Source organism: Botryllus schlosseri, chromosome 2 (genome assembly GCF_051294905.1).
Source record: "Botryllus schlosseri isolate E-star chromosome 2, Bs_hap1, whole genome shotgun sequence".
NCBI lineage: Eukaryota > Metazoa > Chordata > Ascidiacea > Stolidobranchia > Styelidae > Botryllus > Botryllus schlosseri.
In genome coordinates, this window is record NC_137237.1 from 23291486 (window position 1) to 23318619 (window position 27134).

Below are 27134 nucleotides of genomic sequence, written 5' to 3' on the forward strand. Positions count from 1 at the left end.
GCCAAACAAAAGCTTACGTTAACGAAGGTTCACAGCACAAAACCCGCATTTCATTCATCACCTTTAATCGTCACATATCGCAATCGACTTTTATTGTTATCCCAGGAGTAACATCGCCGTTCATTCGTTCGGTGGGACAACGCGCAATGTCAATAATCGCGCTGAAGAACTATGCCTCATATGTCGGGTTGGCACGAGAACAAAGGCTATGAACGCTCCTATCCCGGCGCACGTTATTGATGGCATGCTCTGTTTTGTAACGTAGAAGTCATGATTTGTTTCTCTGTCTAATGACCAAATGACGAATATGGCACCAATCGTGCCCCGCTAAAAAGACAGATGCCTTTATAAATACCTACGCAAACCTCCTGTTTCCCGGCTCTATTCGGAACGTGCCTATGTAGGTATACGGACCACAAAACAACATTGTTCATCGTGACCGAACAGATTTTAACAAGAAGGTTCGATTATACTTGGCCCAAATGCGCTATCCATCATCGTCGGCAATCAAAATAAGTACACGCAACCCGCACAATGTTGACAAGTTGACACGCTGTATCTGTGATTGTCCGTGACTCGTGCGATTGCATAAGCTAAACTACGGTAGAACAATCAGTCTTGGGAAATCGCACAGACCCAAGATTGGCAACTTGAACGTAGCAGGGAACTGTTGGTCGGTGCACTAGGCTTATTCCAACGTTGACTAAACGTAATTAATTTAATCATAGTAATCATAGCTGAACTTCGCTGACGGAAATCGTAATACGTGTGGTCTATACTGATTGGCTCGAATAGCATCCCATCCTCGCATGAATCACCGGTGAGTTTACACTTCAGAATCCTAACAAAGTGTTGGAACGTTATCGACGGACTGCTCGTTGCCATCCCATGAAAGCAGAGTATTGCCTGGACGATAGGCAGTACTGTACGTGACGTATCATAACATGCGTATCCGTCGAATAGTATGTACGAGTTAGAGCAGCGCGACAAATATGTGGATAACCGAGATTACTGTGATAAGTTAATTTGTCTGCTGAATAAAATTATACCACAGTGTCCTATATGGTGTCGACACAAGCAAATCTCACGCCTCAGTGAAATTGTATAACGACACAATTTCCATTTGGCTACAGGCAATTTGACGGTCATTTTTGACCGGCTTGCCGAGCATTAAATTTGGTAAAACTGGTATCAATCGAAAGCTGACTCTGCACTGTTTACGAAAATATAAATGTTTTTCCGCTCGCGGCCCTGGAACCCCCACAATCAGCCTCGAATTTTTCATTGTTATGGAGATTGGCATTGAGACGCAGCAATGCTGTCTGGCGAAACGAAAGGACACTATGATTATACCGACTGATAAACTGCGCGCAAAATTGACCGGAAATACAAAGGGAAGGTACGAGCCACTGAAGGTTCGGGCTCGTGTAAACACGAAATTTTGTGAAGATTTAGATGTGACCGCGAACCTATGGTCTCATGCAGGGTTGTAATGACTCGAGTCATGACTCGGCTCGAGTCGCGGTATATTTGATGACTCAACGCTCAACCTGACTCGAGTCCTTATTTCAAATGTGTAAAATTTTTGTATCGACTCGACTTGTACTTGAGTCATTGTGCATGACTCTAACCAAGTAATATGACTCAAGACTAGGACGGGCAAGACAGACATTGAATTGCAACTTCGGAGAATAGTAGGCCTATAGTTATCGCATTATTGGTATTTCGTCTATCAGTCCTGATACTTAGGAAATGGTGCCAGAAACTGTTACGACTAAGGAAAATCACTATATTATGAACTCGAGCCATTCGCAGAGGTGGTCAGTAACGAAGTACTTCTACTTTTTGAAGTACTTGAAGTAGATTTTGCCTACTCACACTACTTTTTAAGTAGTAATGATTTTAGACTACTTCTACTTCTACTTGACAGTTTTCGGTTTTGTAGGCAAAAATAAGCGTAGAATACCTACTTACTTACTTGTGAACCACCACTCCTACTTCTAATTGAGTAGAAATTTCGGCGTTACTTCTACTTCTACTTGGGTAGCGGCGATGACTACTTTGACCACCTCTGGCCATTCGATATCCTTCGAGCAGAGTTGAAAAAGGGGGTTGAACCGGATTGAACTGAAAACTGAACAGTGAACATAATGACTTGGACTCGGACACGAGTCAAAACACAATGACTCTGACTCCACCCTCTATTTGCTGACTTGGACATTGACTTGTGACTCACAACCTTAATGGAGGCCGGACTATTTCCCTAGCCTATTTCAGCCATTCTTATAATAGGCTAACCGATTACACTTCATGGGTGATATATGAAAAATATTACGAGGCGCAACATTCTTGCACAGGCATTTCTCCTGAGCATGATGTCGCGTCACAGTGGCACAAGCTTCAATTTCGACAAGGAATAGACAGGGTTACCATATTGTTGCAGCTCTAATTCTGGACAGTCTTTAGCGCCTACTAGCGGGGTATGAACTAACGAGGTATGAACACATTGCCAACCTATATCACGTCACACTAGCAAAGCTCTGCCTGTCAAGTGTAAACAGGAGTAGAGTGGAACATATGTCCTAAATTGGGCCATCTCTAATGTGGGCTCTGGTTATTGCTGTATTAAACTCTCATTAGGTTATTTGGTGATTGCTAAGGTCTGCAGCAGATTTCTTTACGGGCCGATAAAATCGTCTGGCGAGCCGTATCCCGACCGCCGGTCGTGTGTGTGACAGCTATACTGTTAGATCGGCACGGTTATCTGATTGTGTATTGTACCCAGGTCCGAAACAACATTTTTTCAGCTCCCTCCCTCCCCCCCGCAAAAAAAAACTGATCTTGGGCCCACCATACGGTAGTCGATGCAAATTCTTGGGGCTTAGTATATGTATCTGCTTGTTAAATTCTGTGAATGAATTCTGTCAATAATATTGGTTCTTCCATATATTACTATAAAATGCAGCAGCAGGTTGCACAATGCACATCCGGTGGTTTCCAGCCTTTTGTGGAAGTGAAGTGACCTCATTTCAAATTTGACAATGTTTCATGGCCCAGCTCAAAAATTGATAAACTGATTACTAAAAGAGGTCAGCTTACCCAGATTTACTCACGGTCTATTTTGCAAGCTGATTATGTTCAACATCTTCGCGATTCCCAGAGTAAAGGCAAATGACCTCCTACGGTTAAGAATTACTGTCTTTGACTAAAGCATCCAAACGGTCTAACTCACTCTAGGAATATACCGTTGTATTACAATTGGGATTCCAAATAGATTTATTTCGGTGAATGATGGTTGTTTATATTTAGTTTTGATTGCATTTTTTCGCAATATACGTTACACTAAATCGCGCATAGTGCAAAGAAAAATTCAAGTAGCATATATCATACAAAATATAGTAAATGTTGATTTACAAAAAAATTTCAGCCTACTTCAAGCCTTCAAAATTCCGGACATTTAGGCGTATTTTAGAATTTCCTCCCGGACGCAGTTTTTACAGTGAAATTCCGGAGATGTCCGGGAAATCCCGGACGTATGGCAATCCTAAATAGGGGATCTTTGCTCTTACCTTTATTTGCTCTAGCTCAGGGGTTCTCAAAGGGTGGGCCACAAGAGCATTTGAGGTGGGCCACAGAGCTATTTGGAAAATTTTAGAAATAATGTTAGTTTAGTCATATTTGTGTTAATCACTAAAAAATAAATTCATATTAGTTGATTATACGTAGGCTGCATAAATCTTTTTATCCGACTCTGATGAGACGTAGTCATACGTATGGAGTTAGCAAATGGGAGACAGAAACGGCGGCTTTTTCCACTGACTATGACTACCTATGGCTAACAGCAACTAAAATAATTTCGCGTATAAAATAATACCTGGTAGGTAATGCTGAAGTAATCAAGTATTCCGGCTGGGTCATAATGTCGTATGCCGTTGAATGGGGTGTGCAATAAACTCGGAATGAAGTGTAATTGATGTATAGATTTACTGTACTTCGGCAGGTCGTATTATTGTAAGTTAAAAATAGCCATAATTGCAAATTATTAGCAACTTCTTGTGGAGGTATTCTGCACCACCGCAACGAATAGTAATGGATTGAGGATTCAGCGGAGCGCATTAATATTGGAAGTCTGTTTAAAATTTCATGCCTGGAAATCAATGTTCATAATGTAAGAGTCACATGAATTGATAGTATTACTGGATTGAATATTCCGACATCGCAATTTCAGTTGGTTCAGTACGTGACATACAATGTACATTGTACAGCATGCATATTAAGAAAATCTTTCTCCACTCATCTGTAGTACCCCATTCACCAATGAATTGTTTGAAGCGGGCCTAGAATGATTATATTTTTCCCCTCAATAGTGGAACTAAAATCCCAATTACACAATGTACCCGGGAATTCGATCATTGTGTTTCGCGAAGCGAATGGAGCAGCGGACGATCATAAAATAATCATAAGTTTTAGCATATGATCTACTACAGCCGTAACTGCCGCACCCAAACCCCCAATTGGGGAAGCCAGAAGGGGCCCAAGATTATTTTGTTGGTCATTTGTTGGAAGATATTCACTCAACTTGAAAATTTGCGTCGCGCGCTGCGCGACTTTATGCCCCGAAATGTTTATATTTTAATTTCATCTGTAAATTAGGAGAAAAATGTGCATATTTTATTGAAATAGGCATATCGGCGCCGTCGATTGCCACGCATTGAACAGGATTATGACTTTAAGATTAGAGGTGGGCCACAGCACATTTTTCAAACCGGAAAATGCGCCACGGCCAAATAAGGGCTGAGAACCCCTGCTCTAGCCAGTATGCCGTCGCGCTCTGGAAATAACGTAAAGCAGCGGTTCTTAATCCTTTTCTTCCATCATTGTCTGGCGTCCCCATATTTGCAGGACTGTACTAAAACAATGGGGAAGAGGTTGAAGTCCGCTCCAGTCCAGTCCGGTGACTACATCGTGGCACGAAATCGAAGTTCACTACATGGGATTTATCCTATGTGTCATATCATCTACGGTGTAAAAACTGACGTTTTCACACTCGCACTATAATCAAGCCGGTTGTCCAAAGTTTGAGCAAGCGACATAATGAAAACAACAGTTGAGCATGAGACACATAAACATTCATTCTGCGTTAAAGATACGCTCTGGTATGGCCTCACAAAGACTTGGCTAACGCAGCTGTCGCAAGAATGAGAATCGTTTTCGTTATGAACATGTGTAAAAATATTGCACCAATATTGATGAGTTAGATGTGAATCAAGTACCAAATAAAAAAATATCAGGGAGCCGTATCAAAAGATCCATATACGGCTCGCGAGAAATAAGTTCATGGCCCGCTTTTAGGGCCTTAAAAATTTTACTGATTACGATTGACGATGAATGACATTTATATTTCAATTTGAGATGCCTCGTCTTCTACTGGTTGGAATTGGTCCGAATTTGACGTGTAACGTTTTGGGGCAACCTAACAATTTAATCACTAAATCTGTGAAATTTGGAAAAGAAAGTTGTTTCTGTACAAGGGTGCACTGCACCAGCTACATCGTGTATCGTACAACTGTATCCTCTCAGAGCGCAGTTTCGGTTGAATTTAAACAGTGTGTTTTTGAAATCAATATAAATACCAACAGCTCTGAACAGCAGCGATAAACCCATTTTATATTAGTTTTAGATAAGTTCAGACAATTGCACTGCGATACCAGTTCTATCCTCACACAACAAAACGGGATGATCAATACGAGCCGATTTATTAACCACCAAATGAATCACATAGTCAACTGAAGTGAAGGTTTTGAATGAATACAGGATATCAGAGTGCTATAGAATTTATATCATTGGACGGTCGCATAATGTCGACCGTATATATACTCACCGACATGCGTCCATCACGTGTATGTATATGATGCGTAATACTAAGCATTTGCTATTCATGTAAGATCACTGGTTCCCAACCTTGATCGACTGATCACCCCTCATGAAGCTCAATACAAATTTACGCCCCCCTCTGATCGCTGGTGAATTGAATAAAAGCGCAATTTTCCTAGATGGTGCTCGGAAAGCCTGTTTCTGCGACTACATTTCGTTGAGTTGGCCTTTTTTTAGTCAACTTTAGAGCGTCACATGGAGAATAAGACGTCTTCACGTGCATTAGTTGGCCGCGGTAATTAAACAAATGTCACTGGACGTCCTAACATTTTCGCCGCCCAATCGCCCCCTCTGGTATTTTCTCCTCCTTGTTTCTCAAAATCGTCCACTGGGGGAACCAACGCTTAATAGTGTTTGTTGGCATGCAAGGTAATGAGTGTTGAGAGACTTCTCAAATATGAAATTGGAAGTATACACAGAGCGAAAATTTTCAGTTGGATATTTTGTAAAAAAAAAATTATGTGCAATGGTATAGCAGGTGGCATATATTTATTCACATTTGGCACTACTTCATAGGGCAGACAATTTTCTCTTTACGGGTTTTTTGTTTTGTTTTATTTAACACATACAACATTGGTGTTTATCGCCTATTAAGGTCATGTATACCACGACAATTATATTTGTAATGTTCAGGATCTTTGCTTTCGTACTCTTTCCGGACGACTTCCACACATTTGTTCTTTACTGCCGACTTCTTCCTGGCGCGGCTCACCATCATACTGGACTTTTTAAGACACTGCTATGGCTGTGGGGTTAGCGATGAGGATCTCTTTACGGGTCGCATAGGTGTTTGGCAAGAGAATAGTTCAATGAAGTAGGCTACTTTTCGGCTTGTCAAGCGTGGCATTCTACAAAATGTTTCCTAATTGAGTATACTCGGAGTGACTACTGCAACGTTGTAAGCCATATTAGAAGATTAGATTAGATTCAAAAGGCATATTATACATATCATATGAAATGACCTTATGTAAGAAAATATCTTATATCTCCATAACTGTGCATTTCTCCGCACTCTGCACAGATGCTTGACAGACAGACAGACATACCATAAAAGCATCTGCAAACAGTTACACGAATTCAGCAACATACTTGATTCAGAGACATCTTCTGATCGGTGCAAGATCCGGTATCAATCAAAATCTAACATCGATGTATGGATGGCAATTAGGACATATAAAATCGTAATATAATTAAAATCATTGCCGTTGTTGAACTCGAAAGTTTCAGCACAAATCAAACTCAAACTATAAGCTGCTGTAAACTAACGAGCACTGTAAACAGGATCATACATTTAAGGATAGCCAGACTAATATGGATTCGCATTTCCTGAATCTGGATGCATTTGAGCTTATATCAAATTTTCGATTCTTTCCTGAATATAAATGTCATAGCACCGCGATTAATGGAAGTCGGACTCGTAATACCGGATTGTCTTTCCACTGTATTTCAGTCATTCTTATAGGATAACCGGTTACACTATATGTGGTATATGCAAAAATACTATGATCGAGGCACACGATTCCAGCAGAGACATGTCATCGCGTCAGAGCGGCGCAAGCTCCGGAGATTCTGCGCCAAGTAGCGGAGGAAGTGTTTCAGGTAGGTGTGCTTGAGGAGCTGAATCCTTGTTCTTCCTTTTGTTTGCTCTCGCCAGTATTCGATTGTACTCTGAAACAGCGTAAAACATCAGCGATATATTATTCGCGATTATCCGGGTCGTCCCGAAATAATATACTTTGTTGCTTTATGACACTCGATTGCGACAAAATAATCTGAAAGCAAGTGACAGTAAGGATTGACATGCGGTTTTTCGACAATCATTTTCGGTGTGTTTCTTGTCCGCAGTCACCGACTGAATCAGAGAAAAAAAGAATATTTACGGACAATGTAATACGTGCAGTGCATATGAGTCAGCGGGGCAAAACAGAAACGTTATTGGGAAATCACAATCCGTTTTCGGGGGCTGCCAAGCTTCACTTTTATCGAAAAGATTATGCATTTACATTTTAAAGGTGGTAAACGAAAACAGAACCCAACTCAGAATTATACTGCGGTTATAAATCATACGTTCGTACGTCACGCTACGTTCATATGCGTGCAAGTATATCATTTTTTGATTATAATGTTGTATTTGATTTATGCCGATGTTTAAGTCTGAAATAGGTGGTGGTTTCGTGTGCCACGGTGTATATTCACACCCGTATATCTCGGGTGGTACGTGGGTGTCGATACACACTCTTTTCGCTCAAATTGCATGCCGTCGTCCGTCATACCCCAATCATCACGACCGGGTTTTAGTTCTGATCAGCACTTCTATGATTTTATTGATCGTAACGTAGCCACACTGGATCAGACAGGGTAGCAAACCGGTGCTTTGGTATCTCAAGCGTTGCTTTTGGCCAGGAATTGATTCCCGGGAGATGATATATTTCAACATATATATTTGAATTCCGCAATATTTTAGGCTTCGTCCTCTAGGGATTCCGAATTCGTGATACTAAATTACAGTACCCCTTCATCTCCCTTTTCAGTAAAGCGTTCATGGCGCAGGTCTGTGTCCGTGAGCGCGTGAATTTTTGGGGGGTCGACGTCACTTGAGTCACATCGTGTATTGACTCGACTTGTAATCGAGTAATTGCGTACGGCTCGACCAAGTCTTATGACTCGAACTCGAAACAATTCGGGCCAGAAACTGCTTTGCATATTTAAAACAAATGTTAGCAGTAGAGGTGGTCAAAGGTACTTGGTGAGAACAATGGTGTGCTGCATAGGCCATGATTCTATTTATCTAGTGTTATACAAGATACATATTCCATAAAGTTTCGCAGTGCGTGTGTAAGAAGTCTTTGTAAATAGACTGTGAATTTTTGTTTATCACAAAACTATCTAATTTTATACGTACTTTTCATGCAAATGCCGGTGAAATCATGGTCAACGAACGGGTTGAAGTCACTCCGTGTCTTCAATATCTTTCCATTGAGCGGGTGAATACAGTGACACGTTGCAGCATCGCACTTTACGGGAGCATAATGACCGTTTTCATCACATGCTGAAAATCATCCCGCGCATTAATTTACTCTGCGGAAAATATAGCAATGCGTCCGCCATATCATAATTGAATGCTTTTTTGGGATCAATTGAAATACTCTAAGCTCTGAAATAAACTTTTTCGTCAACCAGCGGAGAATATCATATTATACAGGGTTGCATTTTAAAGCAAACATGTTTAAAACAAGGCCCTAATTTAAAACATGTTTTTTATTGTTTTTTTTGTTTGTTTTTTAAGCCTTGACGTCACGAATATTCAATTTTGACATCATAGTGAATTGACATTGACAATTGAAAATATAGGGTAAATATAGCTCCTTTGACGAAATATCTGTATTATTAATGTTGAACCGACTATTTTGAGGGTTTCAACAATCCCATATCGATATACGGAGGCTATATAGGTTGGTAATTGTCCGTAGGTTCATACAACATGTTTTTGGAAAGCATTTACACAATTATGGCATAATTTTACAACTTCCTCAAAAAATTCTTAAAAAGGCCTTTGTTTAAAACACTGTTTAAACATGTTTTAAACAAAGTGTTTTAAACACCGTTTGTTTTAAATGAAACCCTAATATTATATAATCTTGGGCATTTGTAGACCTCACTATACATATGACGTGTTTGAATCATGTAGCCCATATCGTGTCTATAATATTCACTTACTAGGACGTTCCGGGTCAGTAACTCCATGGTCACTGTCTTTGGTAAGCCCCAAGGACGCAATTAGAGCAGTCATGCAAGGAGTATCTACAGGAGGTGGTGGAGGCACTGGTCTTTCCGGCAGCGTTACAGCACTAAATAGGGAACAGTGTAATAACCGCTATTTTGGCTGCACAAAATGAGGAATTTGTCGGTCATTATGTGACGGCAACCATTCTGTGCCGTTGTTGACAGCTCATCTAATAGCTTATCTACAGTTCTACACACTCCACCATTTACGCCCGCAACCCCAGGAAGTTTGTCAATCACAGTCTATTTGGCAATCTGAAAATGACATCGGTCCACGTGATCACCACTAGATCACCACGATCAATTGAATGTGACATGAATCGAAGGTTACGAAGGAATCTGACGACACAATATACGAGGAGAATACCGCACCAGGTAGAGTTTAACCATTCCTCGTCGGATTTGTCCAGACAGTCGTCGAAACCATCACACAGTTGTTCCCTCTCCAAACAGGACTCCCTCCGCGACGTCATGCACGAATATGTGTAGACGCTGCAATCTGTTAACGCAAAAATCTTACGTAGTCAATACAACACCATTTGCCAGATTGTGTAAGTATGCTGTCAACTTGGGTCCGACTCGAATTCGCAACCCATTGGCGTTGTATAGCTTTGGTACTAACCGCTACGCAAGGACGAGCCACTTCTCTAGTCAGCAGGCTTGATATGAAAAAATTAATTTTCGATTTAATGAATTTATTATCATCTGTAGCTGTTGAAGTCAATGGAACATCTGTGGTCGATCAAAGTTGTCCATAAGTTGTTTGAACGCTGGCTGCATGTTGGACGTGGAAATCCTTAGTAAAGACTGTATGTTAACATCAGTTAGATCAGAACGCCGCTTTGTCTTGTAAATGTTCAATTGTTGATGGTCAAAAATGTTTGCTCGCGAACCTTATGACGTCACGTGACGTCAAATTGCTGATTGCAGCCCTACATGTCAGTGAAGTGATATAATAATGTACACATATATATACAATAGGCTATCAACGACTCTGTTCACATTATGCCTCAATACTGAAGTACATGCTGACTTTTTAAACGTCACAAAATGTATCAACTGCAGCAATCAAATGCTATATTAATCCCTAAAAATCAATATCGTCCGTAGCTTTGCCAACAATTTTGGCGAGGACTTGCAAGGGAATGTAAGCTACGCCTTAACGGTCGGGGCCAGACAGAACAATATATTCGGCGTCGGACCATTGCGACATTGATATTGCGCAGATGGACCCCGAACGCCTGCTTGATTTTTTACATTAGACAACGACGTATTTCTTATATCAATTTCAATGATTGGTTGAATAATCATCATTCGCTGACAACGCTGACATTTCGTTATTGGTGTTGTGTGATTGCGGGTCAAGCTCACAGCAGAGAGACACTAAATATTCACAAACGGAAAGCTGAATATGTCAAGAAAACCTTTGTAACATAGCAAGAAAAACTTCTGGGATTGGCAAGGTGTGTGCTTATTGCTCGCTTAGTGTTGATTTTTTTTATGCTGCCAGCACTTTACATATAGTGGTCTGAAGTTGAAATGCAAAGAATTTGAACCATAGATGTAATATTAACGTGATAAATTTTAATACATGAAAAAGGTTCACAGTGCAGAACCTACCAAGGTTCGTTTGTGAACGTGAACCTCTCGATTTCTGAGGTGCACACACAGAACGCGAACGTGAACCCCACGTTCATACCATCCCTAGCCGAATGTTGCCCGCCCCTGCGCTCGACTCGTGGCGGAATAGCAGTGGTATACGGCCCACAACTGCACAATATATCGCGGGTTCCGGTCAGACTGAGATCGACTTAGAAATTCCTACCGAAATGTTGGAGGTTTAACTAGGATCCTCCTCGCCACGGGATCCGACAGAATTGATGTGAAATTAATTTCAAATATATTGCAATACCTCTTCCGGACAATTAAACAGATATGTAAATGGGCATTACTTCTCGCCCACATCGTCCGAGTGGATGGTGTTCGACATGGCTATAAATAATAGATTTTCCCAACGTAAACACTTTTTTTTTCAAGTCCAAGATTTTCGACTTCAATAACTTTGCTTCTACGGGTTAGAATTGGGCCAACTTTATTATCGGTATGTATCGATTTTAGATAAGGTAGCAACTTCATTTGGAAAAAGGCCAATATCTTTTTATTAAATTCAAAATTTTCTAATATAATAACTCCGCTTTCATCGCTTAAATTTTAGCAACATTTTACTGGCAGTGTTTCTCAGCAACCCAACAATTTTACGGGGTAGCCTGTGAAATTTTGAAAAACTTATTTTTGTATTTTGAAGAACCGCAATGCTCAATGCTTACATTACAATCTGCACAGTTCGCAAAAGCCATGTGTTATTCTTTAACACCAATTCGAAACCCAATGCGTGCAAGCCGCATTACACTATGATATAATTTATTCGCAAATGGACCGCTTGTTAAGGTGGAATAGCAATTCTCAACATCATACGATTCATACCGGTGGTCACGTCGATTCGTTTCAGGCTGCGATGTGGCCTGCGTTGGTAAACGGCCATCTCGTATAATGTCCCGGGTTCCAGAACATTCCCGGTATCGATGTAGTAGTAGCCGTCGGCATGCCTGTCTCTTTTTCCTTTTAGTTGTTTAGTGTATGCCGCACCCACGTCCGCTAGATACTGTATGGATAAGGTTAGCATTCACCCGCACCTCATTAAACCAAATGCGAAGTCAATGTTCCACGTCGTATTTATCGAAGTGTCGTATGCCGTATATGCCTATTTCAATATGATTTCGACTATACGCCAGGGTTGTAATGACTCGAGTCATGACTCGACTCGAGTCAGACTCGAGTCACGATTTTTTTGTGACTCGACTTGACTCGAGTCATTTTCTTGAAATGGGAAAATGACTCGACTCGACTCGAGTCAATATTTGGATTGACTCGACTTGTACTCGAGTCATTACGCATGACTCGACTCAAGTCATTGACTCGGCTTATTTTATATGACTTGAAGGTGAAGAAATTTGCGAACCACAATGGTTAGATCAACGCATGTGACGAATTCGGTCGACATCGCTATTTGTCACCACTGCTTTCGTTGCACTCGTCTGATATCAGATATGCCGCCGTAAAAACAAAAGACAATGGTACATAGTAGCAAAGAGCAATGCATTGTACAAAATCATCCAGTAATGAAGAGGTAATAGATTCTCCGCCATCAAAGTACTCAAGAATTTTCAATTAAACAAGCAAACAATCGAAGCAAAGTCCAATTAAAGCCAATGAAATGACTCAGATGGTCAAGTAGCCTACTTGGAAGATAATGATAAGATCATATGTAGATCTGAAGGCGATGATTCTTTGCATTTTCGGGCGACTAGAATGGATGAGTATCTAATGCTCTTCAGTGTGGTTTAAAATTCCTGCATCTAATGCACCAGTGGAACGTGTATCCAGTGGGTGTGGATTATTCTAAGGCCATGCCGCCTCAACATATATGAGAATCTCCTTTCCACTTTAGTATTTTTTAAGTGTAACTCATTGATTTGATCTGCTGTCTGTCAAAACACACAATACCCTCCGTCCATTTGACGTTTTGTTAGGTATGTGCATTGTGCACGTGAGTAATAATGAATGGCTAATGTTGCGTGATGTTTGTACAATAGCGCCGATCAAAAATAACTTTATTTTTATTATACTGGGTGGTTACTTGATAAAATTGTTACGTTGCATAAAAAGAACACTGAATCTGGCTTAATTTTAAAAAGTGGAATCAATGATATGAGAGGAGAAAATTTTGGATTTGGAAATACACGGAGTATTTTTAGTGAGAAATGATTTCATATAATATAATTACATACTAGTTGTAAGTCGACTATTTTTTCATATCCAAAATATTCCACTCTAATAACTTCGCTTCTTCTAGTTGGAATTGAGCCAAATCTGCTATGAATCATATTTTTACACAATCTAACAATATCATGAGGTAGCCGGTAAAATCCGAAAGTCTCTATTTGTAATTAATCCAAAATATTTTCTCTTAACATTGCTCTCTACTGGTTGGAATTGAGCCAAATTTAAGTTATTTTAGATCATCTAACAATTTTAAGAAGTAGCCTCCTTTTTGAGATTCTGTCCTCATTTTTGAGAATTTTTTTGGTAAATGTAGGGCAAATTCGACTAAGATAACAGTAAATCAGCACTAAAGTAACGCTCCGGCGACTATTTCGGGAGCTGAGCAGGAAAATTGACCTTTTTCTGGTCAACCACCTGATATAATGTGAAAGCAAAACTGTACCTCTACATAAACGTTTATCTGTTGATTCTTTACCAGCTTGTATCTAGCTAGACGTGAATTCGTAGGTTCTCTATCAGATAGTATGTAGACGTGAATTCGTTAATTCTCTATAAGCTATTTGTGAGCGGTCGGCGATGTGCTCGTAATAAAAACTGAATGCTTGTATTTGTGATATATCAGACTGACAAGACAGATATTTGATTTAAAGTTCTAAAATTAGTAAATTTATCGTATTGGCGGCCTGTCTCGTCTATCTTTAGCATCGGTAAATGAGGCCAGGAACTGTCTGTTATCTGCCTAAATAAACATGTGCCAAGACTATGATAGGGACAAAATAAGCATGTTTGGCAAGCAAGGAATTCGATATCACCCAAGCAGAATTGAAAACATAAGTTGAACATGACTTCAATACTGTGACTTGGACTCGACTCGAGTCAAAACACTATGACTCGGACTTGACCCTTAAAACGGTGACTTGGACTCGGACTCGAGTCGGTGATGAATTGAAAATGACTCGACTCGACTCGAGTCAAAACCACAAAAGTCAGATTGACTCGTGACTCGGAACCATGTGACTTGGTTACAACCCTGCTATACGCTTTTGATTAAACCAGTGGTTCCCAACGTGGGCGATATCGCCTCCCAGGGGGCGATTTGTCGGTCCAGGGGGGCGAAAATAGCCAAGGGGCGATAGGGGGCGAAAACAGACGAAGGGAGCGATAGGGGGCGATGGCGCGTTGAAATGGCTATATTGGTGTCCATGACTGTAACTGCCACACCCAAGCCCCCAATTGAGATGGGGGCGAGCTCGAAGGGGGCCCACATTTTTTCCTGAATTAACAATAATTATAAAGTATTATTTTGGAAATCTAGGCAACTTTTTCAAAAAATTTTCGCGCTGCGCGCCATTTCTTGGTCACATGTTTCTTGCTTATTGGATACCCTTCCTCCAAAAAATAATACGCATGAGGTATCGAAATGGGCATCTCGGTGTCAGCCATTATCCCACGATGACGCACCAAGACATATGAAGTTTCAGGCCATGTAACATGCGACTCCGAGAAGTGTGCCAGACCGAGAAAACCTTGGCGGTAAAGGACTGCCTTTTTGCTGACCGACATCGATATATATACGATATACATATATATCTAATTGTCCACAGGCGCCTAAATGGCTGGCGCCAAATGTTCCTGTCCTGTCCAATCAGAACCCCATAAAAAATGCCATCTCGCAGAGAAAAATTTATTGCCAGTGCAAAAATACCAATTTGAAATCGTATGCGTCTTTTAGTTTAGTACGTATGGGCGATTTGAATATCTTTTGATAGGCCACGAAATGTCATTACGTAACGAAGTCATTATACCCACGGGTCCGCCTGAATATGTTCAATTATTATTTACAGGCCCTACATTTTCCAAGACACCTCACTCAGCTTTACCGGTAAATCTTAATACATGAGCAGGGAGAGGATGAAAAATTAACAGCAATATATATGCAATTCCCGATCATATTGACCGATTCAATCATGAATGATAGAAATTTTTCGTGCTTCGCGCGAATTAAGCCAACTAACTAAAGAGTCCAACAATTTGTGCTGAGAAGTAGCGGTAAAGAGGTATCGGGGGAGTTGGGTCTGAGGGGTGCAGAAGTTTGCTTTATCGCCCTATGGAGGGGGTCAAGACCTACGTATTGCGGGGGGGGGGGACTGACGAAGTGCTGTTACAGTCATTTTGTAATCAAGTCGGAGAAATCACCTTTTTTGTTAGTCAACTCACCAAAATTTAGCTGGAATGGTGTAATTTCGAGTCGAGCCGAAAAGTTGACCTTTTTTCTTAGTCAACTCGCCGGTGATTTCAGTATGTATGCCCATTTTTGTGTTCCCAATATTTGTGGGCCGATGATCGGTGTGGAGTTTGAATAGGGGGCGATGAGTCGCAAAAGGTTGGGAACGACTGGATTAGACCTACAAATATTCATTCAATCAACCATTACTTTGACATAGATGTTGACGAGGTACTTTCCGACTTTTCGTAGTCGCCTGAAACGAGCTTGAATCGAGGTTTGGTTTTTCTGCGTAAAACAACACGATAGTCTTTAAGCACGAAAGGTTTAAATTATTAGGCATCATTTGAGAGGGTTGAATGATCGATAAAGCTGTGAGCCCGGTCTCTCGTCGTCGCTGGCAATGAATAACCAAATAGCTGCATCCATATTGCTCATCAGGGACGTATTGGAGTCTCCAAGTGCTGCTATTCTTCCATCAAAATAGAATAAACGTCATAGCATTCTATCGTGACCATATAATATAATATACAATAGCTCGCGTTACACTGGAATGCTTTCAATGCGCTGTGGACAAGCATACTCAAACTCACAATCAAGTTCCAAGCCATGACCAGTACTGAAATCTGCAATTGACGATGATGAACTATTGTTTCATAGTTACCCAGGTCACGGATGTATTGTGACATCACTTCGTAATATGACGTCACAACATCCGAAATCTGGTAGTAAGTTAGAGCACTTTTGCCAAATCGGTGATGCCGATTCGCACATTCTATTTTACTTAAATATATATATAGATCATATAGATCATATATAGATCACCGGGATCGGGCAAAAAATGCATATATTCCCTACAGTAATTCATCGCTTTCAATATCAAGGTGAATTCGCGCGTGCAATTTTCGAAACTATTGGTATGGGTGGAGGTCGTCGCCCGTTGAATCTTGAATATATCGCCGTGATACTCTCCACTAAGTGTTTTTGAGATGTCACAATTAATATTAAGCCATCAGGTCTATAAGCCCAATGCCATGTGAAATATTGATTGCTATGGCGGAATATCATCGGAATTACGTATCATATTTCCACGATTTCCATAAATTGAATCTTACCGAAATTAATTCAATCTCGAATTGATCCTCCGTCCGCCACGACCTTTTCGACTCAACAACAATGGCCAGCAGGCAACAGAGCGCCACGAAACGTAATGTATTCATAACAACTGTATTTCATGCGGTCTACTATCTACAAAGATATCCATACACGTCATTAAGTCTACTACGACGTACAGTTTTATCCCATCCCAAAGAATTTACGTCTATCGATCCAGAATATGGCAAGACAATTTCCTGTCCTTCATTGACCTGAAATTATACAGGAAATTTAGAAAATTCGGCAAGGTCTGCGGTCGCCCAATATGCCATATACCGGGGCTCTCAAACAAGCCGCCCTCGTCAAAATTTTGGGTTTTCAAGCATTTCACAATATTTAAATGCCACATATAGTTTTTATATTTGAAAACATAATATTCACTCCTGAATTGCTCCAAAAACCTGAATCTACTCATCAAACTCCAGCATCACATCGCTTTCAAAAGTTACGATGCGGTGGAACATCTGCTATTATGTCGTGTTGCCTATTCATGATGATAAAACATGACGCGTAACCAAATTATTGATGCTGCGGCCCACGGCATCATCAAAAACTAGGAAATTTGCCAGCGAGCACATTTGAGATTGAGACTCCTGCCCTATACATCGCGCAAGCTCCATCATGTAGGTATAGTAAAGTAACGCTGGGAGAAAGTCAAAGTATTCGTTTATGCTATTCAAGCCGAAGTAGAAGCAATGACAAAAATTCCCACTCAGTTACGAGTCGCAGTATTGATATATAGATCATGTCAACACTACTTCAGGTAGGAGAAGAATATGACTGGTCTGAGAACTATACTCAGATAAGTATTTGGGGAAGTAGATTGTTACGAGGCGCCGCTTGTTGTTTTTATAAATGCGACATGCATCTTCACGATAATCGTAAAATTATAAATTACCATATAAATTATATAGTTTTAATATCTTAACTCTTACGGGGTCCGCTTAATCCAGTTATCATGTCAATTTCACTCCTAAACTTATTTAGGATATACTACTCTAAATTTAATGAGCAGAAAGTTGCGAAAGTAGAAAAAATCATTTGAGTATACTTCAAAATCGCAGAAGTAGCCTACTTTTTTTCTGGCGTGCTCTGTTACACTACATTCTCTCAGGGGCACTGTACCAATTCAATTTAAAAGGTATGCCGTCCTCTATCACCATCTCTAAACAGCATTGATTAACCCGCTTTAGATCAGTTGATATGTAGAACTTATCACATCTAATAACATTATGATGCCGCTGGTATCTTTTTCTCATACAAAGTATCCTCGACAAATCTCCATCACACAACTAAACGAGATGATCCTTGCGACCCGATTTATTGGGCGCAAATTAACCATATACTCAAATGAAGTGATGGTTTGGAATGAATGCAAGATATCAGAGTGCCATTCAACGAGATTGAGCCCTGAATAGAGTTATATTGTATCATTCGAAGGTCGCATAATGTACACCGCAAGTAAATATACACGTCGACACGCGTCCATGACGTAAGTGCCAAATACTAAACATTTGCTATTCATGTTATTTAATAGACGCATGTATGCTGCATGGTAGAATTTGCATATCCCTATAGAAAGCATCACGTCTTTCTAATGGCGTCTTAGGTAACATCGAATGCCATTGCACAGATCGAGCAGCAACATGACATTGGTCATACAAAGTGATGGTTAATAAGTAAATTCTGTGTGCTATACCCAAATGGTCCGTACACTGGCCTGATCCGAACCTTAACATAAAAAATAGCTACCAATGCCGCTCGATTGAACATTGAACACCGGTGAAAAGCGACTATCTACGAGCAGCAAGCACTATCCGGCCTCGCCTCTCAATTTCATTGTTATATCATTATTTCTGCATTCTCTGATTCAGTGAACAATTGTTGCATTGCGCACTCTCCTCAATTTCGTTACACCTTAGTACCCCAGTATACTGAGCAGTGAATAGTATAAACCTTGCTGAATTGTTTCGACTCCTTCGTATATTTCACATATAGCTATTTTATCTTTCGCATTCAGTGGGCTGTTTCGACGGATAGGCAACCGATTTTAGGGTGTGATGACTTCATATCGACTGACCCCTTGGTCAGTTGATACTTGATAGTCCGTATATTCGTACCTAACGTCCGCTATGGTGCACCTCCCGCTATGGTCCCGGGCACTGTTCCCTCTAATTTTTCAAGAGTCTGCGCAAACACGCCAACTCGCTGCGCAGGCCCTCGGACAACAGTGCGCAACCACCCTCCAGTAGGGTGATAAAACAAACTACTGGGGGGGCTTCGCCCCCCAGACCCCCCTACGGCTCTAGGCTTCTTCCGGTACTTATCATGTACTTTTGGTGCCCATTTAGTAGCAACTACGCCCCTAAACGCGCGAAGCGCGGAAAAATTTCTATAATTCATGATTGCATCGGCCAATATGACCGGGAATTGCATATATATTGCAATCAATTTTTATCCTCTCCCTGCTCACATAATCAGATTTACCGGTAGAGCTGATCCAGTGTGTTGGAATAGATAGGTCCTCTAAATAATAATAATAAAACATCTGCGGGCGTACCCGTTGATATAATGACTTCGTTACATGATGCTATTTCGTAACCCCCTATCTGCTATGTCAAAAGATATTGAAATCGCCAAAACGTACTAAAGTAAAAGACGTAGCCTACACGATTTCAAATTGGTATTTCTTAACTGGAAAATAATGTTCCCTCGATATGGCATTTGTCTTGTTGTGGGACTCGGATCGCGAGGACAGGAACATTCGGCGCCAGCCATTTAGGCGCCAATGAACATGGACAATTACACATATATTTGTATATATCGAAATTTTCGGTCAGCACCGGGGCAGTCTTTTTCGCCCAAGGTTTTCTCGCTGCTGATCGTTCTGGCGCACTTCTTGGATTCGCATGTTACATAGCCGTTAACTTCATATGTCTTGGCTCGTCATGGTGCGGTAATGGCCGACGCCCAACTGCCCATTTCTATAAATCAAGCCTAATTAATGTTGGAAAGGGTACCCAATAATCAGTTATCTTACAATAATGAAACGCGCGTAGCGCGAAAAAAAATTCCTGAAAAATTTCAAAAAATACACCATGATTTATGATAATTCTCGAAATAATTTTGGACCCCCTTCGAGCTCGGCCCCTCCAATTGGGGGGTTTGTGGTGCGAACGTTACGGTCCTGAGAAAATCTTACGCAATGTTCATGCCACGCGAAGAAGACTATCATTCGTTAGTTTCTCGCAGATTAACTTCGAGCTAGCCCATTGTTATTTATAACTTTGTTAAACCATGCTATTTCGTTATTCCCAGAAAATAATGCGCTATTGAAATGATATCAGTATCGCTCACGTGTACGAGGCCATACTAAAAATATCTTCCGTGAGGCGCAGATGATTATGAACTCTCCTTTCTTCACGGAGCGCAATAGTTATCTTTGCGGGGCGCACTTGTACCTCGGTTTCAGACTTCAATGATAACACTATTTGGCCTTGGCAATGTTCCATCTTAATTTTCACGAATCTGCGCGCCTGCGTGGTCCATTGTACAGCAGTGCGCAACAACTATAAAAAAAAACATCATTTCTGATTTTTTGTGCGCAGCGTAGATTTTCTGTGCGCAGAGACCGTTTCAGCACTGCGCATTTGCGCACGTGCGCAGCTTAGAGGGAACATTGGTCCCGGGGTTCTCAATCTTTTTGACCTCGCCACCGTTAAAATTTCAAAATAAATGTTGCGAACCGGTCAACTTTCCGAAATAAAAATTAACACTAAATTCAATTACGACAAACGTACGCAACTCAAATACAATATTGGAAAGTTCATTTAATTCTGCCTTTTTGGTATTAGATATTCAAGTCATGTTAAAGACCTTGATCGTGGTAGTTCGGTTTCCTTTGAAAGAAATGCGAATATGCTATAGCCTCTGTTATACTGCCAAGTGTCACTTAATTGCCCTGTCGGAAATTAGCGAAGTTTTAAGTCTCCGTAGCTTTAAGGTTTAACGAGTCTGAAACGAATTGTAGGCTATACTTTCAAGCAATTTGGTAGAACACTTGCACCATTTTGAGGTACGCCCAAAGTATCGAAATGAACCCGAATATGTTCGGCTGGCACTCGTCATGGGTAATCGTCGGCAACTAATAGAGAATGGAAAAGAACATCGTATATCAACAATCGTATCACAAAATATGACGAATACGAGATTGAATACGAGAGCATTCAATGTACTATTTTTAAATGGTACACGAATTCTTTTTGTTGACATTGACACAGCCTTGGCTGGTGTTTTCTAATAATATTCGACTCCAAGGCACACAAATGAAAGTGCGAACGGCCCCTCCCAACGATACGAAATCTGTCGTCTCGATAATTTTTCGCACAAGCAGGATCATCCAACAGAAGTTATGGCCTTTGATTGCTGAGCATCAAGCTTGAGCGGATGAGTCGTGTTGATATACGATGTTCTTTTCCATTCTCTACTAGTTGCTGACGATTACCACTGACGTGTGCCAGCCGAAAATAAAATATTCAGTTTCATTTCAATATGATTATACTATTCAATTGTTTATTGAAGTTCTGCACCTCCAAGAAGCTCTTCAAATAGTATAATGTCATTTTCGAGTAAAGGTATTTGATTACTGTTTATCACTAGCCTACAGTAAATATTTTCACAAGACTGATGACGGCTGCACGATCATTGAGCTAAATTTGGACAAAAACTTATAGGACCGCGGGGGTCCCTGACGGTGCAAAAGGGGTCCGCGGAGGCTAAAATGTTGAGAAACACTGCTCTAGTTTATGGACAAGCGTGCAACTTCTTGTATTTTGGAATTGAGATATAGAATTCCAATTTATTTGGAGGACCAGCAGAAAACTTGCCACGGACTGGCGGTTGAGGACCACCGCACTATACCCTCTTATCTGGTGGTACTCGCTTTGGTTTCGCTCACCAGTCGTTGGGTTTGAGGGACGGCAAGCAGGAAGCAAACAACCGGTCTCTGGTCGGCGAGTTCAGTGGTGAAACTAGTACTGTACTGACCTACTGTGGATGTATGCAAATTGATATTAATAATCATAATAATAGCATGAGTGATTCACTGAGAGCTTCTGTGTTTTTCAATTCGCATTTGTTGATTTTTCTTAACGGTTTCCGAGCGAATTCACATTATTTTATGTTTCACGGCGCATGGATTTGGAGTTCAAGATTTGTACTTGGAAATTACGGCCGGATTTGGATTACTGAATTTATCCAAACTGGATTAGGGCACTGAAGTCCGAAGGATGTTGACTCTACATACCACTTTCGCATGAATTTGAGTTTGTACTGCGTGGATATCCCTGATACGAACATAGTAGGAGACGGGTTGTACATTTGGATTTCGACATGGATTTGAAGTTCAAATGCGAGAATAATTAGAGCCAGTGAGAAAACGCAAATTGAACACTACCACAAGTACTTTGATGAAACGCTGTCTTCGTCATCATACATGCAATATAGTAGTATACTTATGAACTATGAAATTGCCATTATGCACTTTACCAATTTCAGACTTTCGAATACAATGTACTGGTTACACTAACTAATCGATCCAAGAAGATAATCTCTTGATATCATTTCTGTGGCGCCATTTCTAGAAATCCACTTTATGGTGTATGAGTGGGTGAGAATGGCGCAAGCTCTCCCACGCTCTCAGGAAGATGTACTTCAGGTGGTTGTATTTCGACTACTGAATCATCGCTCTTTTTATTTGCTCTTGCCAGTATCTTTTTCGACTCTGAAAAAAATATAATTCGTCCACGATGGTTTATTGGTATCATGCCAATGGTTCAAGTTGTTTTTCGTTACATATCCACATATCTACGAGTTTTTGTAGTGATCTGGTATTCTCTATACGGCTACTCTCAAGGTAACGCACGTTTTATCAGCCTACTGATGCGCTCCCAGATCTTAGTGAGAAAATATACCTAAACCAGTGACCTGCTGTTAGGGGAGGCAAGTGAGGCAGTGTCACACCTGTCGTCAGGACTCAGGATGAGTAACAGAATATCGTGAAACCTTCAATGATTATAACACCAATAATTACGGGTTATTTCCATTGATATTCATGTATTACTCAATTTTAAAGCCTCACATGTGATAGCGCAATTCATCATAAACAGCTCAGAATTGATACTGGTTCCGGAAATATAAACATTGTTAACGTCAGAGCACCAGAACCTCCTCAAGATCGACAATGAATGTGAAATTTGGCTTTGTTACGTACAATGACAGCGTAGAGCAGGGGTTCTCAACCCGCGGCCCGCAGACGCTTTTTCTGTGGCCCGCGAGATCTTTCAATATGATCGCAATTACTACCGGCACAGTATTCTTGCATACGGTATCAATTTAGCTACTAAAGCTCTCTTATCGCTCAGTCTCTGTTTCGTTTGATTTATTCTCATTCTTCAATGTTTTCTGGTTTCTAGATATATGGTCGAGTTTAGATTCTTATTGTTCTGAATAGGTCTTCGGACAGTTCCATCTCGAGTTACACATATCACCTGAAAAAAGCGTTGTTAGCGTTGTTAGCGTTGTTAGCTAGGTCTCAGGCTAAGCAATCCATATTTTGAGGCATTGTTGAGATTGCCGACGACGTTAAAAACACATGGTTCAAATTGCTTGGTATATCGCTTACCCATGAAATCTGTTAGAAAAGGTGTTTCTCCAACAAAACGTTACTATACTGTGCGAATCTCCGCTGTTTTCGGAATTTAGCAGCAAGGACAACTTCACCTAACAAATTTCGAAGCTGCAGTTGTCTAATTTAACCGTGACAAGAAGAGTAACAGCAATGTCAGTTAATCTTTTGTCGCATGTTTCGAAACACGTTGACCCGTAGACTACTTTAACCTAGCATTGGACAAAATCTACGGACATTGCAACGCTAATTGTATTGCGATATTCCATCAGAGTGGATATATTTGTAGACGTAATGCTGGCTGGGTAAACGTGGGGAGAGGGGACTAGCAAACAACATCAACTTAACAAAGCTGACTTCTGTAACTATTGGTGCAGGGCATCAGCCATGCAAGGAAAGGAGAATGGTTGATTGGTTTGCTCAGAAATTACCCCGGACATGAGACTTCTTCTCCTATCACTGAGCGCCCAAAGTGACAATGGCCTCTGTGAAGAAAAAGTTACCGTAGTTGTATACTTGCCCGCTCACGCATTGAAACAGAGAGTTCAGTTCTCTGGTGCAAGGGTTTGAAGGTGCACATACCGACTTGGGAACGGATGCAATGCACGCTTCATGAAGAGATTTACTTGTTCCGTCAGGAGATGACACAATCTCACTAGAAACAGCAACTGAAAGCTTACGAACGCTGTCCATTATGCTGTAGAATGCATACAAACTAAATGTCTATAGACGACTGGTAAATAGGCTATATTAGCCTAAATATAATAGTATAGTCCACAAATATACGGTAATAATGTTCTGCGGCCCGCAGCGCTTTTTGCTGTTAAAATGCGGCCCGTTACGCAAGGAAAGTTGAGAACCCCTGGCGTAGAGAAACAATGACCAGGTGAGGCACACACGGATTTGCCTCGCCCACTGTTAGATAACAATCCTACAATTGCAACGCGATATCGACTTCGCAAACCGACGTTGGTTGGTATGAATGGTGTAGTCTAGACGGCCAAGATGTAATTCGAAGCAAATTCATTCACTTACAGATGATAGCTGTTATGTATTATCCATCCGTACCTATACTTTCAATTATGGATAGGTATAGTATAGGGTTACCATATTATTGTAAGACAAATTCCAGATGCTCTTTAGCGCCCACTAGCGGATTTCAAAATGAGGTATGAGCACATTGTCGATCAATATGACGTCACACCAGCAAAGCTTTGTCTATCGACTAGAGGTGGTCATCATCCAGTTCAGGAGTATGTGGTTGTGTGTTGAAAGGTATAACCAGGGCCGAAGTCACATTTTTTCTGCCCCTCCCGCCCAAATAGCTGGTGGTTTAATGATTTGAATGAATTATGTCAATAATATTATTAGTTCTTCCATGTATTACTATACAATTTGATCCTCTCTCCGTCCACATGATCAGAGTTAGCGTAGAACTGGTGGAGGATGATGACTTCGAAAATGCAAGGAGCGTAATTGTACATCGTTAAGTCATGTTCATGTCACACCGATAAGTTTATTTATCAGCCTAATGTCAGTGCACCCTACACCACTGAGCTATATAAATACCACACATCCGGTGGTTTCCAACCTTTTATGGTCGAGACTTATTTTCCAACTTGAGAATGTTCCGTGGTCCAGCTCAAAATTTGATAAGCTAATTACTAATTAAAGGCCGGAACATTTGCTCCGACTTACTCACGGCCTATTTTGGAAGCTGATTACGTTCAACATCTTCGTGACCCCCAGAATAAAGGCAAACTACCCCCCAGGTTTGGTACCACTATCTTTGAATAAAGCATCCAAACGGCCTATACCGACTCAATGAATAAACCGTTATCTTGTAATTGCGATTACAATTAAACTTATTTCTGTAAATGAATGTTGTTTTTATTTATTTTTGATCGCAGTTTTTACGAGGGTGGTCCCCATATTAAAACCAATATACATTACACTAGATCGCGCTAAGCGCGAAGAAAAATTTCATCATTTCATGTAGCATAAATTTGCCTAAAAATAATATTGTTTATGTTGATTTAAGAAAAAATTATGAGCTTACTTCAAGCCTTCAAAATTCTGGACATTTAGGCATATTTTAGAAATTCCTTCCGGACGCAGTTTTAACAGTGAAATTCCGGACATGTCCGAGAAATTCCAGACGTATGGCAACCCTAGTATAGTACAGAGGTTCTCAAACTGTGGGCCATAGCCCACTGGTGGTCCACAAGAGCGTTTCGAGGTTGGCCACATAGCTATTTGGAAAATTGTACATTAGTGACAGTTATGTTTTATTTTTAATTTTATTCGCTCAAAAAGCTTTTCAGCCGACTCAGATGAGACGTAGTGACTAGTGTTACCATATTTGAGATCCGGGAGAGAGGAAAATTTTTACAAATGACAAAATTTATAATATCTGACTATAGAATACGGATAATTTGAATATCATTATCGGGGATACTGTTGTGTTGAAACATAAAAAGGTCATTTTTCCAACTCGACTGATATAAATTACACCACGTAACAAAATTTTGCGAAAGTTTCGATTAACTAAAAATTATATTGTATTGTGTTTTAGTATTCTAAACTAATTACCAGGGCAAGTTTTTGCTACTTTTGTTACAGCTGCAGCTTCCTAAATACTCAGATGTTATGAAGTATGTTGTTTTGGCTGTTGCAAATTTTCTCCATTTTTCATGCAACTTTTTATAACTTTTTTCGAAATTTCATGCAAAACTTTTTCAAGTTTCTTGATTTTTCATTCAACCAACTTTTTACTAGAAGTACTTAGCACTATATGTAAATATATAGCTTGAATATTTCACTGTCGTTTAAATTTGAGGTCCTGTCTGATTTGACGTACATTCAGGCAATATACTATATTATATTTTCACCGGGTCAATTTTTTTCAGGCTATTGATTTTGTTGAAGTTACCAACACTAAGTTTTGCTACAGTGCCTTGGATACGGATTGATTCAAGTATCTCATACCCTAATAATTTCACGGAACTTGTCCATAAATGCAACTTTCTAGTGCAAAAATTGTGAAAAACAAATGCAACTTTTGTGACAAATAAATGCAACTTTCCACGGATTTGACTGCAACAAAAATTTGCCCTACTAATTACCAAAATACCAAAAAATTTTCTGAAGTGTCCCAAATTTTGAAGAAATGTCAATTTCTCTAATTTTCGATTTTACCCATAATTGCTCCTCATTAATCACAATAACTCTTCATTGGAGATAAGAAAACGCTAATGAAAAGATTAATATGAACAAAGATAGCTTACTCATGCATCAAGTAACAATGCAAACACTTTAAAATCGACAGAAGTGGTTTTGTCTGCGTGACTTTCGTCTGTGAAATGAGATAGCTTCTCTTAATATGGACCACAAATAACACCAGGTCACAAAATTTTGCAGAATTTTACTTGAGTAAATTTTTTTATGTATTGTGTTTTGCTATTCCAAACCAATCACTAAAATACAAAATTTCTTCTGAAGTGTCCCTAT

At 40.3% G+C, this 27134-nt stretch overlaps 2 protein-coding genes across 2 annotated transcripts in view; both read right to left on the bottom strand.

The window, feature by feature from the left end:
• Positions 1–7357: 7357 nt before the first annotated feature.
• LOC145434221 (uncharacterized) lies at positions 7358–17056 on the bottom strand. Its single transcript, XM_080311557.1, has 7 exons — positions 16900–17056; positions 15995–16072; positions 12202–12379; positions 10090–10216; positions 9652–9782; positions 8837–8983; positions 7358–7602 (listed from the first exon to the last, which is right to left on the bottom strand). The coding sequence occupies exons 1-7, from the start codon at positions 17002–17004 to the stop codon at positions 7478–7480; spliced, it is 891 nt and encodes a 296-aa protein (XP_080167683.1). The 5' UTR covers positions 17005–17056; the 3' UTR covers positions 7358–7477.
• A 5344-nt stretch (positions 17057–22400) lies between these two features.
• The window catches only part of LOC145434220 (uncharacterized), a 38606-nt gene continuing 33872 nt past the window's right edge, over positions 22401–27134 (bottom strand). Inside the window, exon 7 of the mRNA XM_080311556.1 lies at positions 22401–22721. Within this exon, the coding sequence (XP_080167682.1) occupies positions 22591–22721 (131 nt within the window). The 3' untranslated portion in view covers positions 22401–22590. The remainder of the gene's footprint in view (positions 22722–27134) is intronic.

Excerpts from the sequence above, each read along its gene's own strand:
- LOC145434221 (XM_080311557.1), bottom strand. The coding sequence starts at position 17,004 with ATGAATACATTACGTTTCGTGGCGCTCTGTTGCCTGCTGGCCATTGTT. Across the intron at positions 10,217-12,201 it reads ACGAATCGACGTGACCACCG|ATTGCAGCGTCTACACATAT; the intron begins GTATGAATCGTA and ends TTGCGTTAACAG. Across the intron at positions 9,783-10,089 it reads GAATGGTTAAACTCTACCTG|TGCTGTAACGCTGCCGGAAA; the intron begins GTGCGGTATTCT and ends TTCCCTATTTAG.